Source organism: Cavia porcellus, unplaced genomic scaffold (genome assembly GCF_034190915.1).
Source record: "Cavia porcellus strain 051 isolate PalLab524CR breed Dunkin Hartley unplaced genomic scaffold, mCavPor4.1 scaffold_18, whole genome shotgun sequence".
Lineage (NCBI taxonomy): Eukaryota > Metazoa > Chordata > Mammalia > Rodentia > Caviidae > Cavia > Cavia porcellus.
The window spans coordinates 26,424,218-26,444,042 of record NW_026947501.1 but is presented as its reverse complement, the minus strand read 5'-3'; the positions used below and the strand labels follow the sequence as shown (position 1 = coordinate 26,444,042).

The 19,825-nt window shown below is 34.7% G+C and overlaps 1 protein-coding gene and 1 pseudogene across 2 annotated transcripts in view; one reads left to right on the top strand and one right to left on the bottom strand.

The window, feature by feature from the left end:
- Exoc6b (exocyst complex component 6B) overlaps positions 1 to 19,825 on the top strand; it is a 541,291-nt gene that overhangs the window by 202,634 nt on the left and 318,832 nt on the right. For both annotated transcript variants that reach the window (XM_003469003.5, XM_063230357.1), the window contains one exon: positions 18,894 to 19,067. In XM_003469003.5, coding sequence (XP_003469051.1) covers positions 18,894 to 19,067 — 174 coding nt within the window. The remainder of the gene's footprint in view (positions 1 to 18,893; positions 19,068 to 19,825) is intronic.
- Positions 8,908 to 9,645, bottom strand: LOC106027527 (translationally-controlled tumor protein-like; annotated as a pseudogene).

The following is a 19,825-nucleotide window of genomic DNA, read 5'->3' as shown; positions in this document are numbered from 1 at the left end:
GAGTTTTTGGAGCCTTCTATGTACAGTATCTACGTACAGCGATTTGCAAATAACAATTTTTCTTCCTTTCCTATCCTTTTTCCTTTTATTTCTCTCTCTTGTTGAGCAATAGCTAATGTTTCCAGAATTATATTGAATAGCAGTGGAGATAGTAGACATCTTTGTCTTGTTCTGGATTTTGGAGTGAACGTGTTCTGTTTTTGTCCATTTAGTATGATATGATGTTGGCTGTTGGTTTTGTTATTTTTGGCTTGTGTCAGATTGAGGTAGAGACCTTGTATTCTGATTTTCTGTAGAGTTTTTTTTTTTTAAACCATGAATGAGTACTGAACTTTATCTAAAGCCTTTTCTACATCTACTGAGTTGATCATGTGATTTTTGTCTTTGGCTCTGTTGATGTGGTGTATAACGTTTGTTGATTTGCGTATGTTGAACCATCCCTGCATTCCTTGGATGAACCCTACATGGTCATGATGTATCTTCTTGATGATTTGTTGCATTCTGTTTGCTAGTATTTTATTGAGGATGTTTGCATTTATGTTCATTAGGGAGATTGGCCTGTAGGTTTTTTTGAGGGAGTGGGGTCTTTCTTTGGTTTTTGAGTGAAATTTATCATCAGGAATTAGTTAGGGAGAATTTCTTTCCTTTCACTTTCATTACAGAGTTTGAGGAGTACTGGTGTTAAAATCTTTAAATTCCTTGTGGAATTCATACATGAACCCATCAGGTCTTAACCTTTTCTTTCTTGGTAAGCTTTAAATTACATTTCCAATTTTATTAACTGATATTATGTTATTCAAAATTGTTGTATCTTCTTTATTCAGCTTAGACAACTCATATTCTCATATTTGTAGGAAACTGTCCATTTCTTAAGTATTTTCCATCCTATCAGAGGAAAGATTTTCGAAGTGAGTATTGATCTTCTGAATTTCCACAGGATCTGTAGTGATTTTACCTTTTTCATTCTTTATTACATGAATTTGAGTTTTTTCTTTCCTTTTCTTAATAAGGTTGACTAAGAGTTTTGTTTATTCATCCAAAGAACCAAATCTTCAGTTCATTAATTCTTTATATTCTTTTCTTTGGTATCCAGTCTATTAATTTCTGCTCTGATCTTTATAATTTCCTCTCTTCAGTAATTTTGGGCCTGACTTGCTTTTATTTTTCTACAAACTTGAGATGCAGCATTAAGTTGTTTATTTGTGCTGGTTCTGTTTTCCTGATGTGAGAATTCAGTAGTACATATTTTTCTTTTAGAACTGCTTTTATTGCATTCCACAGGTTCCAGTATGTTGTGTTTGCATTTTCATTTGGTTGCAGATATTGTTTTGTTCTTTAATCAATCTGTAATTCATTGTTTGTTCAGGAGGGTGTTATTTAATTTCTATGTACTTATGGAGCTTTTGTAGTTTTTTGCTATTAATTTCCAATTTCATTGCAGGGTGGTTAGATATGTGCATCTAATAATTTCAGTTCCTTTGCATGTACTTAAGCGTGTTGTATAGGCTAGTATATTGTTTTTTTTTTAGAGAACATCTCATGTGCAGCTGAGAAGAATATGTATTCTGACGTTGGGTGGGACACTGTAAATGTTTGTTACGTCTATTTGTGCACTTTTGATCCAATTCTGTTATTTCTTTGGTGACTTTTTGTCTAGTTGATCTGTCTCTTAGTATTAATGGGGTATGACAGTCCCATTACAATTTTTGATTGCTTATTTAATAATTTATGTCTATTTTAAAAAATTTTATTAAAAAAAGACTAAACAAAACAAAATGGGTAGAAATAATTCATACGTTCAGAGAAAAAAATAAATAGTAAGAAATCGCTAGTTAATGTTTATATACTCTCCTTATACAAATAGTTGTTCAAGACACAAAAGTGGAACATATAAAGTGGGAATTCAAACAGCGAGACTGCAAACAGTTCTGTTCAACTATCCAACAAAAACTTAGAAATGTGGTTGTCAATCCGGTACACTTAAACATACATGCAGTTATCCATATCCATCTTCATTTATGCTGGGATTAAACAAACTAAAGCAGGCTAAAGTCATTCTGAACAAAGAATAATAGTATTGCTGGATTTCATATTATGACACTCTGGGATCAGTACTGGGTATTGTAGTGTCTTCTTTTTTTTAATTTAAAGAATGACTAAACAAAACAGAAAATAGGTAGAAATAATACATATTTTCAAAGAAAAAAAAGAACAGTAAGAAATCACTAGTTGATGATTACAGATTGTCCTCTTCCAAATAGTTATTGAAGATACTAAAGTGGAGCTTCAAATAGTGAGACTGCAACTAGGTCTGTTCAACTATCCAACAAAAACTTAGAAATTTGGTTATCAATCTTTTTTGTTTTGTTTTGTTTTTTCATTTTTATTGGTACCAGGGATCGAACTCACAACTGCCTGCTTACAAGGCAGGCGCTTACGCCACTGAGCTAAATCCCCAGCCCCCTGGTTATCAATCTTATACACTTAAACATACATGCAGTTATCCATATCTTCAATTATGTTGAGATTGAACAAACCCAAGCTAATATCACTCTGAACAAAGCATAATACTATTGCTGGGTGTCACATTATGACACTCCAGGATCAGCACTGGGTACTTTAGAGTCTCTTTTTCTTCAAACTGTCTGTTCATTTCATCATGTGTGATAAGATCAGTTCTCATAAACTGTTTATAGATTCTACACATGCATGAGTCTTAATATGTATTTCTATCCTTTCTATATTAGAGGGAGAAACGAAACAAAGCAAGACAAAACAAAACATATTCCTATTAAACACATGAAATGCAAAAGACATATTAAGACCATTGTACAAAGAGTTCTACCATAGTTCCTGTGTTGTCTCTTATTATCTTCAATAGAATTGGCTATATCATCAGACACAGTATAATTGAATACATTGGTACATAACAGTATTAATGAAAACACAACTTTGTATATAGTATAAAACTTCAAATCAGGCAGTTATCAAACCAGAATGTGTATCGTAGAGTCTTGTCATCTTCAGTGTAGTTGCCTATACTCTCAGACTTGATACTATCAATCTTAATAGTTTTAAATAAAATCTGTCAATACCAAACAGCAATCAAACAAACCAGATTTAACTAAGATTAGTCATGATAAAATAGTATAAGTCATACAGGGCTCCAGATTAAGATAATAGGAAATTAGAGATGATTACTGTGCTATATCCTGATGTTTTTGGGATAGCTGTCTGTGCCCTCAAATCTAATGCAAGTAGACAAGCTGGGACAGAATAACATCTATCAAAAAAAAAAAAAAAAAAGAATAAAATCTATCTAAGCAGAGTAGTGTGAGTAATGTGGGTTTTAAATCTGGATACACTATTAACAATGTCTTCTGCAATCTTTTTTAAGACTCTTCCTTCCTTTTTACTTCCCCAGGATACACTGTGCATTTTTGGGTCTGACCAAGACCCTTGGTTTTAAATTGGTGGGGGGCAACCTGCTATTTACCTAAGTGGTTCTGAACCTTCTCTTTCCTGGAGTTGATGTCCTATTAAAGCCTGCCTTTCCAACCTATCCACAAATACTGGTCTAGTTGCCCCTATTACTCTGTGGTTCTCTGTCACATAGAACATTGTTTTCTCATATTTGATTTTCAGTCCATGTACTCTTTTTCATGTTAATTATATTTTCTATAAATAGCATCTCGGTGGGATTCTCCTGATCTACTCCACGTGTTGTTCTTTTTTTTTAATTTAGTCTATCAAGACCATCTATATTAGAGATTATAACCTACCATCTCTGCCTCAATTCTGTTATGCTCTTTTTTTGCCATCAGTTGTCTGCTTATCTTCTTCATTCTGTTTTCTGCTCCATTCATTGAGGCTTCTCTGCCACTGTTCCTGGAATCCTAGTGCTTTTCTCTCTCTCTAGAATGCCCTGCAATATTCTCTGTAGAGTTGGATTGGTGGTTGTGAATTTCCCAAGTTCCTCTTTGTCTTGGAAGCATCTTGTTTCTCCATTAATTTCTAGAGACCGTTTAGCAGGGTGTATCAATGTGGTTTGGAGGTTATTTTCTTTCAGAGCTTGGAATATTTCACTTCAGGCTCTTCTTGACTTGATGGTTTGTGTCGAGAAGTCTGCCGTAATTCTAATGGCCCTTCCTTTACAGGTTATCTATTTCTTGTCTCTAACAGCTTTTACTATTCTGTTCTTATATTGAATTTCTGGGATCTTGATTATTATATACCTGGATATAGCTCTGTTTTGGTAGTAGGTGCCTGGAGTTCTGTATGCCTCATACATCAGAATATTATTTTCTTTTCCTATGTTTGGGAAGTTTTCCTTAATTATTTCTGTGAATAGCCTTTGTGGTTCCTTTGTTTGTACCCCTGCTTCTTCATTCACATTCTTTATTCTCAAATTGTAGATCCTCTTGTGGTCTTCTATCCATTGTATTGTTACTGCTTGCTTCCTTGTTATTTTTAAAAAAATTTTCCTTTCATAATCCCACATTGCACAACTTTCCTCCAGTTTGAATAATCTATCCTTAGTTTCTTTCAAGCAGCTTGGCCATTTTTACATAGAGTTTTTAATTTCCTGGCAATCTCTTTGAACCTGCTTCATGTATTCTATATTTTGTTTATATTCTTCATCAAATGGTTCTGAGGAGTGCTTAGCATCTCTTATAATCTTCTTATATCTTGCTTTACTTGGCTAAATATTTTATTTTTGAACTTGTCTATGAGGTCCTGAAGATATCTCTTTATGTTCACTGGTGCTGGTCTGATATTGCATGTTTGCTGTTCTCATTCTCCTTTGTATTTACCTGTCCTGGGTCATTGTTCTCAGGGTTGGGACCTGGGGACTTTTTCTTGTTGCTTCCTCTTCCCATCTTTTTTGTTTCTTCCAGGAGTCCCCAGTTGCCTTCTTTGTTGGTTATGATTCTTTTGAAGCCTGCTTGCTAGACCGTTCCCACTGCAGTGTGCTACTGAATTGCAAACAGGAACAGCTTATGCTGGCACCTCCTCTCCATATCAGTCAAGCCTCTGAGGCCTGCATTTTATTACTCACACACGGTCTCCCCTCTGGGTCAGTCAAACTTCTGAGGCTTCACTGCATTAGTGTGCATCACCGCCATAGGGAATTGATTTCAGATAACCTATTGAGTCTCAGGCAGGTCACGTGACCCAGACCTTGCTCACTCCACCAATCCCATTTGGGAAAGGAACAGCTGACTGAAGTCACTGCCCCTTGTACTTGCTAGTTCTGCCCCACCTCAGGATGTGGTCTGCCAGAGCCCCCTTTCTGTGGAATGGCTCCACTCCCATCACTCACCACAGGTCGATGTAGGCTCCCTGCCAGCTCAGCTCTCAGTTCAGCTGGCGGACACCTGACCTCAGTATGATTGCCTCCAGTGAGTAGAAGCAGTGGGACCTCGGGTGGCTAGGCAAGTTGCCTGCTGCTGCAGGAGCACTGAGCTTTAGCTGTTCTAATAATAGCACCGGTACTGTATGTTTGATTGGTTCTTCTCACCTTAGTTTCTTCTTGGGATAAGATAATTCATCTCCCTCTTTTCAGGGCTCCCCATGCTGTATTATTTTGTAATGTAAGTTGACTATCTCAGGGAGCCTCTGTAGCCAGCTATTATCCACCATCTTTCAACTCCCTCCTTTTATGTCTATTATTATTTGTCTTACATTGTTAGGTGCTCCCCTGTTGGTGAATAAATATATATGGTATATCTTTCTCTTGAATTATTCCTCTAACTAATATATAGTGACCTTTATCTCTTTCAATCATTTTTAGTTTGATGTTCACATTTACTGCAAACAGAACAGCTACCCATGCTTTTTTATAGGTTCCTGTTGCATGGAGTATCATTTTCCATCCTTGGACTTTTTGTTTGTGTTTCTTTTTGAGTTAAACTTGTTTTTTATATACTGTATATTGTTGAGTCTTGTTTCTGCCAGCCGGTTTGTTTTGATTAGTGAATTGAGGCCATTTATATTGATGATTTTACCTGATATGTATGGCCTTATTTTTGTTATAGTATTTTCCTGGTGTTGGTTCCCCTGTTTTCTCCCTCTGTTTAATTGCTTACCCTGCCTGGTGATGTTTTTCTGTTGTTTCCCGGAATTGTTGTCATTTTTATCTCTATCTAGAATATCTTTTAATACTCTTTGTAGGGTTTTATCTCTATCTAGAATATCTTTTAGTACTCTTCTAGGGTTTAGTACTCTTTTAGTTGTTTTTTTTGTCTCTATTGATTTTTAAAGATATTTTTCAGGGTACATACATCTGGATTGGAAACTTATCTTTCAGGGCTTGAAATACTTTAAACTCTTCCTGAGTTTAGGGTTTGTGTTGAGAAATCTTTTGTTATTCTAATGAGCTTTCCTGTGTAGATGATCCTGTTTTTGTTTTTGTTTTTGTTTTTTTCCCCTCTCTAATAACTTTTAACATTTTCTTTTTGGCTATGGCTGTTTGGAATTCTATATGCTTTACTTATGTGTATGTCAGATTCTGTTCCCATGTTTGGAAATTTTTTTTGCTATTCTGCAAATAGTTTTTTTCTTTAATGTCATTTGTGTTGATTCCTGCTTTTTCACTAACACCTTTGCATCATCTTAAAGATGTTAATTGTTATTTCCTTGTCTGTTACTATATTTAAGAGATCTTTCCTTTCATGATCACTAGCTGTGATCCTGTCTTCGAGGTGTGAAAGCCAATCTTTAGTTTCTTTAAAGCGGTAGTGACAGCTTTCAATGGAATTTTTAATTTTCTGGATATCTCTGAATCTGTTACATGCATTCTGTTTGTTTTCTATCTTGTTCATTCAAGTTTTCCACCATTTTCCTATGCTCCTGTATTTATTTTCTATGTTTTCTCTAGCTAGCTGAATAATTCCTTCATCTATGTTGGCATTTCTTTTTTCTGAGACATTATTTCTGATCTGGTTTCCTGTATAGATTTATGGATTTGTTTGTTTACAAACAGGTGGCTGTCTTCCATTTTATTCTATATCCATGTCTCCTGTATTCATTCTAGATGGGTTGAGATTCTATATTGCTTTTTTATCTTGTGATTTTCACATCTTGGTTCATATTTTGGTCTTTTCAGTATTGCTATTCTCACCTGTTCATTGTGTTTGTCTTAGGGTCCCATTGTGTGGCTGTTGTGCTTCCTGTTGATGGATCCATATGTATGGGAGGGGCAAGTTACTTCCATTCCTCTTGGTGGACTAGTTGGGTGACTCCTGGGTACACTGACTAACATAGGAGTACTGATGTGAGCCAATCTTTGGCTTGTATTGTTCCTGCCGCTTTAGAGTTTTCCAGACCTTCAGTCCATAGCATGAGCCCCTTCCAAGGCCATACTGTATCACTGGGGGTCTCACAGGCCTTCTCTCGTTCCACTCCATGAGGGAGTGATCACTGATGCTGTTGGAGCCTCTCCAGTTTCCTCAGGATGGAGGGAGGGGTCATCTGTAGGTTATCTCTTCACTCTATAGTTTATTTCCTTTTATGTGCTAAAACTTTTAATTTGATATGATCCCATTTGTTTATTCTTAGTATTATTTCTTATACCATTGAAGTCCTACTTGAAAGTCCATTCCTATGCCTATTCTTGAAGCATGAGATTGTTTCATTTAGATGTTTGATTCATCTTTGTTTTAGTTTAGTATATGGTGAGATATATGGATTGTTATGATTGATAAAGTATGTCAATTTGAGAAGTTTATAAGTTTAACTAAGCAGCTGAGTAGGGAGCTTGGATCCTTGCTTTGTAAATATTCTCATTCTGCTTCCAGAGGAAGGCAGAGATTTTGTGGGTGCTGCATCTGCCCTGGGAGGGGAGTGGTGACCTGAATAAAATACAAGGGAGGAAAAGAGGCTTGCTGTTACCCTCTTTGCTCTGGCTGCTTTTGTTGGCTGCTGCCTTGAAATCTTGCTCCTCTGTTGTGTCTCCCTACCTTGGAGCCAGCTGATTATGGACTGAAATCTTTATAGATAATGAACTAAATAAACCTTTTCTTTTTTTCATTTTGGGTGTCAGGTGTTTTGTTCCAGCAATGAGAAAAAAATAACCAAGACGGGTCTAGATTCAAACTGAGTAGCCAGTTTTCCCAGTACCATTTATTCAAGAAGGTAACTTTACTTCAATGTATGTTTTTGGTCCCTTTGTTGAAGATAACTAGTTGAATGTGTCTGGGATTCTTTGTGCTTTCTCTGTTCTTTTTCACTAATCTGTATTTTTGTTCCTGTGCCAATACCATTGCTGTTTTACTTTTCTAATCACTGAAGCTTTGTAATATAACTTGAAATGTAGGAGTGTGATGTTAGTGTTATCCAGAATTTCTCTTGGTATTCTGGGTCTCTTCTGATTCCATATGATTTTTTTTTTTTTTTTTACTTCCAACTGAGTTAAGTCTTTTTATCTTTTTGGTAATATCTTCCAGGCTTAACTAGTTCCATTGTAGGCGATGAAATATATAAGGCTTCACTTCAGATGTTGGTAGTCCTATGAAAGTCTTTTTTCTCCTTGACTGCAATTCAGAATTAATACTTTGATTCTTGTCTTATGTTCCAGTCTCAGGAGTAGTTTGCACTGCAGAAGTTATCTGAAGACAGTCTTATGCTTTTAGCAGTGGTCTATCTTCTCCACAAACACTACAATGGACTTACTTTATACATGTATTAAACTAAGAGGCATTCTCTCAAATGAATTTAACTGCACTTTTTAGACAACCTACATGACATGTGTTTTTTCCCTAAAAAATAATGCCTCCACTCCAAATAAATCACGGTCAAAATAAATGAAGCACTTAAGATGACATCAGTCCCATTTGTTTAAAATCCTGGTGTTGTGTGGATGACAAGCAGCAGCCAGTTATGACAAGTGGTAGATCCAAAGTAACCACTGAATCCATTAACATTTTTCCATTTCTACACCATCCTTGAAGAAAATCATAAATGGGGTCACACCATCCTCATGGTAGTCCAGGAGAGCAACCATGCCATCTGGATTCATGCTTGCACCAATAAAGAACTGATAGTTTTTGAAATTAACAAGAACGTGCTTGATTTGTTCTGTAGCCCCTGTCATAAACGGTTTTACTCTTTCTGGTCTGTGTTCTTCAAATCTTTTGACTGATTTCATATAATCTTTGATGTACTTCTTGTAGGCCTCTTTTGTGAAGTTGGTTTCCTGCAAGTGATGGTTCATGGCAATATCAACACCAGTGACTACTGTGCTTTCTGTGCCTTTGCCCACGGGGCCTTCAGTGGAGGCATTTCCACCAATGAGCAGGTCATCAAGGTTACCCCTCTCTCTCGTCTACTGACCATCTTGCCCTCCACCTCTAGGCACAGCCCGGCCCTCTCCTGGATCTTGTAAATGTCGGAGAACGTCTCATCGTGGTTGATAAGGTCCTGTGATAGATAATCACGGTGGTATTTGAAGGAAGACAGTGCCCGTGCTAGCTTAACAAGAGCTGAGAGCTCAAGGCAAGCGCCATGCGGCTGGAACGGAGCTGTTGAGGGTAGCAGGGCACAGGCTGAAAAGGCTGACTCAGCTGCCCCTCCTCCATATGAAGTTTTGTATAGTATTCTGTACACCTGTAAGGAATACTGTGAGTATATTGACTGGGATTGCATTAAGTCTATATCAGTTTTGTAAGTGTAGCTGTTTTGAGAATATTGGTTTTTCCTATCTAGGAATATGGGATATTTTCCATTTTCTGATGTCTGTTTCAGTGTACTTCTTCAGAGTGATGTAATTTTCATTGTAGAGATATTTCACTTCCTTGGTTAAGGTAATTTTTAAATATTTACTTCTTCTTGGTGCTACTATGGATAGTACAGATTTTCAAATTTGTTTCCAGTGAACTCATTGTAAGTTTATAGGAATACAGTTTATTTTTGTGTTGATATTATATCCTGTTACATTGTTGAATATGATTATTAATGGTGGAAATGTTTTTGTAGAATTTTGGAGTTTTGTAATTAGGGGATCATGTCATTTGCAAATAATGATAGTTTAACTTCTTCCTTTTCCGTGTATACTACTGAATGATTTGGATTTTGATAACCTTTAAAAATCAGAGCACTTTACAACAATGTTGAAAATGGTAAAAGGAAGAAAAGAAATTTGCTTTTGAATTTGAACTGCAACTATTATTTCAAATGAAATAATGTGAAAATCATTTTCTGGAGGGAAGTTTGTCAGTTCATTTATTTTGTAATGTTTATTTTATCTGGATTTTCTACTTCTAATAATGCTTTTAACAATATGAAATCTTTGGGGAAAAGTTTTGTAGCACTATTAAATCAAACAATACTGGAATAGTATGCATGTCTATCTGCAGGTTATGATTTAAAAAGCATCAATTTTTGAAGTGTAGCACTAGATCATTATTGTTATATACATATATTTATCTAAAAGACTTTATGAAATGTTTTTGAGTAAAGTCTTTAAAGTTTTCTTTTTACTTCTTTTGAATGATTTTTTTGTGTAACAGTATAAATGTTAATTGCAGATGAACAGAAAGAATAGATGAACAAAAATAAAATTTTAAAATATATATATTGGAAATCTGGAGTTTTTTTCACCAAAATAACTTATAATTGCGGAATGGATATTTTAATATAATTTCTTTCCTTTTTTTGCTCTATATTCTGTTAATACAGACTTTTTACCCCCCTCAATGTTATATAGGTTTCAATGTAAATTAGAGATGTACAATTGTTTAAAAAAGTATTAGAGATGTATAATTATTTAAAAAGTATTAATTTTTTATCTTACCAAGTTTTAATTATACAATGTAGTAATGTTAAATAAATTTACATCATTATGGAAACAATCTTTAGAATTTTTTGTCTTGCAAAACTGAAACTGTACTCATTGAATTCTGTCTTTCCTTTTTTCCCACTATCAGTCTCTAGTAATCAGCATTCAACTTCTGTTTCTATTGGTTTTACTTTGGATACCTATTATGAGTAGTATCATGCAATTTCTTTTATGATTGGCTTATTTCATTAGTCATAGTATCCTTAAAGGACATACATGCACACTGTAATATGTGAGAATATTTCTCTATCTTTTAAGGCTGCTTAATGTTTTATTATATGTTCATACCACATTTTCTTTATCCTTTCACTCTTCCATAAACATTTGGACTTACCTTTACATTTCAGCTGTTGCTAATAAGCCAATACCTCCTTAAGTCTCTGCTTTGATTTCGTTTGAATATGCATCCAGAAGTGGGATTGTCAGATAGTGTTTTAAGTCTATGTTTTATTCATTTGAGGAAACTCTATACATTTCATTTTACCAACAGTACGTAGAGGCTCTGATTTCTCCTCATTCGTGATGATACTTGTCATGTTCATTATTTTTGCTATGGCTATTCTAATAGGCATGAGATTATATTCTCTTGTGGCTTTGATTTATATTTCTTTAGTAATTAGTGATATATTGAGGACACCCCACCCCACTTTTTTTTTTCTGGGTACTGGGGATTGAACTCATTACCTTGCACTTGCCAGGTAGGCACTTAAGCCACTGAGCTAAATTCTCGGCCCAAGCTCAAGCCCCCTTTTGTGTGCTTTTTCCATTTGTATTTTTTCGAGAAGTGTTTATTTAGATCCATTGCATATTGATTTTTTTTTTATTGTTGTTAAGTTGGAGGAATTCTTTATAGATTATGGTTATTAAGCCCCTACCAAATACGTTAGTTGCAGTTGTTTTCTTCTACTCTCGGGTTGCCTTTTTACTCTATTGTTTTCTTTGATTCTTATTGACTATAATATTAATGGTGATACTCCTTCCTCAGTACAGTGTATGGAAAAAGAATGCCAATCCATGATTATCTTAATCTCCTCATCCTATTGATGGAAATTCTTTGGGGCTGAAGTTCAGTGTGAAGACTATTTTTAAATTTGTCCTTTAAATTTCCCACAGAGCACAGCCATATGTGCACCTAAGCAGACTTCTGTGGACAATAACATGCAAATAACTTTCTGGGATGATCTTGAGATGTTCTTTTTCTTTCATTTGGAATTATCTTTTTTTTTTTTTTTTTCAGTTTCTTTGAATCTGATATTGGAATCAGCTGCCAAAAAAAAAGCTAGTTCCAGAGCTAGTGCTGATGAATCTGAAAAATCCCTAGTTAGAATCTGCAGCTCCTTTGCATTCCTTTAAATTTGTAAGACTTGAAGAGGTAACATTAGAATCTTCTTGATTTTGTATTTATTTTCACAGTTTTTCCTTGAACTTCAGATGCAAATGGGGTCATAATTTCATTTCATGTGTTGTGTAGGATGTTATGTTAGCCTTGGTTTCTCTGGTTTTTTTTTTTTTTTTGTCTTGTCTTTTTCCTTTTTATCGGTACCGGGGATCGAACTCATGACTGCCTGCTTTCAAGGCAGGCGCTTTATGCCGCTGAGCTAAACCCCCAGCCCCAGCCTTGGTTTCTCTGAATGAACCCAGGGATTGATGTGTGGTTGGTTTATTTTGGTCATATGAGCTTAAGAAAGAGGAGTGTTAGGAGCAGTTAAAAAAATAGTGAATATAGAAGTCACTTCAGTGGTACAATGCTAAGGCAGTCTGGTTTCTTAGTGTTTGGGACTTTATAAGAAGTTTTGAGGATCTCACTGTGGAAGGAACAACATGAGGAAGCATTTATCTGTCAGCTCCATTTCAAGGGTTGTTTACTTCTGTGTTGTACTTCATGAGTGCTAAGTTATTTCTTGTGGGGTTCTATTTTATAGTGTTAGAAAAGCTTCTGAACAGGAAGCTAGAGGTGTTTGTAAGTTCCTGAGCTGGTGTTAAGTTATATAATGGGATGCATCCAAGCCTGCTCAGCAGTGGTTGCTAATGGTAGTTTGAATTAAGAGATTAATATGAGATGAATTTTAGAGCATCATGTACAGATATGTAGTGTTGAAATGTATAGAGATACAAAATTTGAATAATAATATATATCTAAATTACATGACATTAACCATTTTGTAGTTACTTATGACTGGGGTCAGATGCTACTTTAGTAGATGGTGAAACAATATTCCAACCTCATTTTCAGGAAGAGGACAGTTGGAACTATTTTAAAATGTCTTTGTTTTAATTCAGGATACTTTATATGTATTATCTTATTTAATCTTTTGTGGTACCTCTAACTTTGAATAATCATTTTTGCAAACCTAGGAATATTGAACAGAGAAGTAAGGTAACATCTGAGGTTATGAAATTAATAAATTGCAGTGGTTAGAATCAAAGACCTGTCTTATTCTTTGCTACTTTTTTCCTGTTTTTTCCTCTGTTCTGGAAATCTATGTACAGTTTATATTAGGTCTGTCTTTTTAACTGTCGATTCTAAAGGTCATTTGTATATACTCTTCCAGCCCACCAGAGGTCAGTATTGGGTTAGTCAACACAAGAGCCTTTGACTTGATTCTCTCTTTTTAAAAACTCTTCAGTCTTATTGTTTAGGTATCCTGGGTCATTGTAATATTCCACAGTAAATCTTTAGAGAGTTTTAAAAATGTTAATGGTGACTTTTCATATTAATAGTTCAGATTAGGTCATCTTTATGGTGACTGCAATAGTTCCCTACCTTCTGATAGGTAAGGAGAGTACCCAAGTCATATCCTTTACAGTTGTGTCTTTCATCATGGGGCCAAATCTCATTCTCATAGGGACTCTTTTTCAGATTCATTGATTTTACATAGTTAACATGTATGCAAATTTGTTGTTTGGACTTGGGGGATGCAATAAATGGTAAAATGTGTTTTTTCTCAAAAAATGTATACTGAGCAAAGTCCAGCATGTTCACTGTACTCAACTTACTATTTTCATGGTCTCATTCACTTGGAATGGCCATATCATTTAGTCATTAAGGCCAAAATACTTGGAATTATTCTTTCTTCCTTCCTTTTTTCCCTGTAAAACATATAAATCAATAAATTATAGTTTTTCCACTTGCATGTCTACTGCTCCCTTAATTCAAACCCTTGTAATTGTTATTTAGACTCTTGCAATGTCCTATATAGACTTTCCTGCTTCCAGTTGTCATTTTCTTCCAGTTGATCACTCTTCTGAACCTAGAGAATTTTTCTGAGTTCTAATGCTGATCTTGTTTTTCTTCATAAATTTTCAGTTTTTCTCCATTCTTTTCTAGCTAACATTGAAATTGCTTTTTATGCACCTTTAACTTTGTGTCTTTGTTAATTCTTTATAACCTTTTGCTCTATTGTAATTGCACAAAGTTACTTACCATTACTTGGTGGATAATATGTTTTCACATGTGGTCCTTTATCATGCTGTTTATTTGTTTTTCAATGGTTACCTTTTCTATTTATCTTTGTTTGGACTTTTTTTTGTGACAAGGTCTCACTTTGCCGTTCAGGCTGCCCTTGAACTCACTGTGTAATGTAGGCTGGCCTCCAGCTCATGGCAACTTGCTTCAGCCTCTCAACTGATGGGATTATAGGCATATGCCAACATGCCCAGCTTATATTTGTCTTTTAAGGATTCCATTTGGTATCATTTCCTCTGTGAAGTCTTTCCTGAAACCACTCCAAGCAGATCTGACTACTTTCCTCCTTTATGCAGTCACTGTCCTCTTTATTTATTTGCGTTTTTATATTCATCACATTGAATTACAGTAGTTATTTGCCTATTTGCTTCCAGTAATAGTATGTACAAAGTTCATAGATCACTCTGGGTAGTGAACCCAAGACCTTTATGCTGAGCTACATCCCAACATCTTCCTATTTTGTTGTTAAATTTTTATTTTGAGATATTTTCTTGCTTGCAATCCTTCTGCTTCAGCCTCTCAGAATGCTGGGATTAGAGGCATGCCCACCATGCCTAATTAGTATTTCTTATGTACTCATAATGCCTGATACCAAGCAGATATATTCAGTACTTATTTGAATGAAAATGATGGTACTTAGAAACACACCATATGAGCTAGACAGTAAGAATAGGCTTCATAAAGAAAGAGTTTTCATTGAGTTTTGGAGGAAACACTGGTTTTAGACAGAAGGAAGTCATCAGATAGAGAAATGGCATAAGATATAGAGGTAGGATTAGTAGGTAGAGTCTGATCCAAGTGGAATATTCGTTGGGGAATATTGATAACTACATTGGAAAATTAGTTCAGCTTTCATTATGGTAGAATCTAAACAATAGATTATAGAGTATGGACTTGGTGCTTGTTTAATTCTTTCTTCCCAACCATACAGTTTTTCTCATGCCTGATTTACATGATAAATCCATTGGCTATAATTGGCAGGGGCATTGTAGTAAGAAGGGAATTATTTCCATTTGGATATTTTGTCATTATGGGGATAGTAGAAAATACAATAATAATAGGAGATGTGAGATATGTTAGTGTATATCTGGAGAGGAGAAAGTGTCAGACAAGAGGGAGAACTCTGAGAGAACTGTTATGCAATTTCTAAATATGAGGAAATCAGAATAATAAATATGAAAGACAAAGAAAAGGTGGTAAAACATGAAAATCGTGTACAAATACAACATACAACAAAGAAAATATTAAAGAAATGCTTCCTAATGTCCTTGTGTTCCTTTTTGGTTTTGTACTCTTCTCACTCTATCCAACACAGACAGCAGAAATCACCTGCTTCTGTGGCACATTATTTTGAGCATTGTCTGTAAGGCAGGGAATATGTGGTCCAAGGGAAACTGAAGAGCATGTTAAAAAGGCCTCTGAAGGGATTTTATTAGGTATTTGTCATGCATTGTAATGTCACTTTTTCATTTTAACCTATGCTATGTGCATTTATATATTTACATTTAACCTTTGCCACTTCCTACAAATCTCACAAGACACATTTTTCAATAGATAGTAATTTCATTTATATTCATAATGATAATATCAAAGTGTTTATTTTATTGTTCTATCTGAACTTCGATATTTCCAAGTTGGCTAGTTTCTACTTTATCTTCTCTGAGTACTCTTTTACAGTTGGGGAACTCTTGATAGTTCTGACAGAGACTTCAGACTCTGACAGATCTTTAGAATACAGCTTGAAATACTTTCATTTCTAGCAAAGTACTCAGTAGGTCAATTTGCAGATTTAGCCCAAACTATTTTTCAGTCTTCTAAATTTATAGGAACACCAGATGTCAATTGAAAAAAGAAAAAAAAAATCATAGCAAATCTGAAATTACTTCCATGGAATACTTTTTAGATTTTTATCATTTGAAGTTTAAACAACAGTATGCAGTATGGTTCCTCTTGGTTGCTTTTGATACACTGTCAGTATTTTATTGATTGTGAAAGAAAAATAATAGACTTGGGTTTAGGAAGAAAAGACCTACTTATGTAAGGGTTTGGTTGTGTAATGTAGGCTGGCTACTAAAAGAAGGTAGAGCTTAAGGAGTAAGTGATCACTCTTTAGTTGAGTGTTTGCTTTTGAAATATGAAAGCTTTTGAAGTTTGCTCTTCCCTTATACTGTCTAGAATTCTTGATTTTGCTCGGGTTGGCATTAGATATAGGTGGGGAAGAACATCTTACCTTTGAGGTTAATATTATTAAAGAGTATGCTATTTAATTTGGGACCTCAAGTATAATACAGTACTTGGATAGTATATGTGTCTTAATATACAACCCTGAATTTAATGTTTTAGAGTAGTTTCTTTTGTGTTTGTTACTGAGGTCATGTATTTTATATGAGTTAAGTCAAAATATCAATGGATAATGTGCTGAGAAACAAGTTTGTCCATTGATTCAAATCTCTGGAATGCAGATTCTTTTCATTTTCTTGGCAGAAACTTCTTTGCATAGTTTTAAGTTTCTCTGTGTCCTAATAAATTGTTGCATTTGACTAGTGCCTGAACTGACTTCTTGAATTTAATATTTATCTTGAATTCCTCAGTCTCATTGTAAAAATTTAAAGACCCTGATTTTTCTTTTGAGCAAATTCCTACTTGTTACTGAGGAGGAATAATATATATTGATTAAGGAAATATATTTTGATAGGAAATATGTTCAAGTTTTGTTTCTTGGCATGTGTGTGAGAGAGAAGAGAGAGCAAGAGAGAGAGAGAAACAGAGAGACAGAGACAGATAAGGAGATTCAGCAGAGGGGAGAAGTTCCATTGGGAAATACTTTGGAATATGCTGGATTTAACCAAATTAAATAAATTTCTTTAAAATAGTACTACAATCAGCTTTTATTTTGTGTTAATATATATTGTATATCTACAACAAAGCTATATGGTATGCGGTTTTTTCCATTGATTTGGCCATAGAACCTTAGTTTGGAAAGTGTTTTGTCATGGTTTTAGGAGGGACTGTTGGTTAGTGGACTGATCTGGGATTTACGAAATCATACTCTAAGCTTTGGAATTGCTTCTCACTCGTGTTGTGACTTTGAAAAAAATCCTTTGTCTTTACTTCAGGTTTCTGAGTGGTGACTAAAGTCATTTCCAGCTGAAATGTGTGGTTAAACACTTCTGTTGTTGATTTTGAATAGTAACACCTCTTTTTGTCTGTTGAAAACATAGCATAATTTCAGTCAATTTTGTTAGGCCAAGCAGTCATACTTCCTGTCCTGTATAAGTTCAAAAGAAGAAACTCTTTATTTCTTTTTCCCATAAGTGACAGTCATAAGCTCTTGTTTAAACTGTTAGTTCTAATTATACTACAGGGAGAAGTCTCTCTTTTTTATTAAAAAAAAGATTAAGATAAAAGAGGACATAACAAAACAGGACAGAACAGAACAATTTAAGCAACATAGTGTTTCACCACAAGACAACCCGACCTAACAGTAGCTACCACAGTGTCTCTTTCCTTGAAATATTTGAGTATACCTTCATACACTATAGTATCAAACATAACAAAACATTATAAAACCATTCCAGAGAATGAAAGTATTACAGGGTATTCAGAACCAACTAACAGAAAATGAACAGTGGTTACTATATTATCTCCTTGTCCATAAAAATTTTTGTTTATACTATCACATGTAATAAAATCCAATAAGATACAACATTATAAAACTGATGGAGACAGAATAATAAAAGCTTGGTGGGACTTCATGATAATAGATGATATTAAATCAGCAGTTGCTATTATAATGTCTTGTTTTCTTCAAAATAGCTGTTCATACCATCACAGACAATAAAATCAAACAACTCAGAATCAAACCATTCCAACTAATGAATGAGAACATTATAGGGCTTCAAAAGTCTCTTAAGATAGTTGATCCTCTTGATCACATTTTATCAGTTTGATATATCTACATTACTGTTTTTATGTGTCCTAAACTTTAATTTATCAAAATTAACTCCAAGTGTCTCCTCTTCTCCTTCAAGTAGTATGGTTTCAATATGTTATTTTCTTGTAAGAGTTAAATATTAGGCTTTTGCACTAGTTTTAGTTACTTAGTTGCAAATGGATACATTTCATTTTGTGGTGATTAAGCAGATATATTTGAAAAATCTTACAAGTATGTTTTAACTTGGAAAGTGTATTAAAGTGGGAAAACTTTGAGGTTAAAGTATATATGTTAGGATGTTTCTGGGACTAAAAGCTTATATTTTGCCAGTTGGGGTGGCGCATAACTGTAATCTCCACTGGGAAGGCAGAAGCAGGATTGCCACAAGTTCTAGGGCAGTTTGGATTACATAGTGAGTTCAAGGCCAGCCAGCAATACTCTGTCTCCCTAAAACACATACATACATACATATATACACACATACATACATACATAATACATATGTATATACAGCAAACAGCAAGTGCATATTAAGGAGTTTTGTTGAATATTTGAGATACTCATTTGATGAATGTTAAAAGTTCTCTGACAACTTAATTGTTTTATTTATTTTGTTTCTTTTTTGGTGTGTCTATGTATGTGTTTATTTGTCCTAGGCTCAGCAACAACGAAACCTGGATAATATCGTCTTGCAACAGCCCAGAATAGGTAGCAAGAGAAAATCTAAGAAAGATGCATATACGATCTTTGATACAGAGATGGAAAGCACTAGCCCCAAGTCTGAACAGGATTCAGGAATTCTGGATGTTGAAGATGAGGAAGATGAAGAGGTAACTGATATATGAACTGGGGAAGTGAGACCATTTTTAAATGTAGTACATTTGAGATGTGAGTTTTTTAATATAATAATTTTCTGTGAACTGCTTGTTAAATATCTTGGATCCAAATGAATCCTAATTTAATGAAACTGAAGATATGTGAAGATAATTTGCATTTTGATTCTTTTGAAAGAATTTAGATTTTAAATATACTCTTACATTTTTTAGAAGGTTGCAAGTGTTTGCAATCTGCTAAAGTCTTTGATTCTGTACTGACTAGAACCTAAAAGGAAGACTAGAGTTCCTTGACCCAGAGACCAAAAGTCTAAGGGAGCTCTGCAGAAACTTGAACAGTCACTGGAGACCAATAAAAGATGTGGCTTTAAGGTATGGCCAGATAAAAACAGATTTCACTGTTACTTCTTCATCCTTGGCCCTTATACTATCTTTTCTGTTGTGTTCTCAGTTCAAAACCTATGCTCAAGAACTTGTCACTCTATAGCTTTCTAATTTTAGGTGTCATCTTCATCTGCTAAGTAAAGATAGTAAAGGTGTCTGTTTCATTAAACGTGATTAATGAATGTTCCTTTTTGTCTTATTTTCATTGCTCTTCCTTGTTGATTACTGTTGTATATTACTATTGTCAGTGTGGCTATTCTTATATTTCTTTAGGTTAAAAAAAAATCAAGCCATGCATGATGATGCACACCTGTAATTCTAGCTTTTGGGAGGCTGAGGCAGGAGAGTTGTCTCAAGTTTGAGGCCAACCT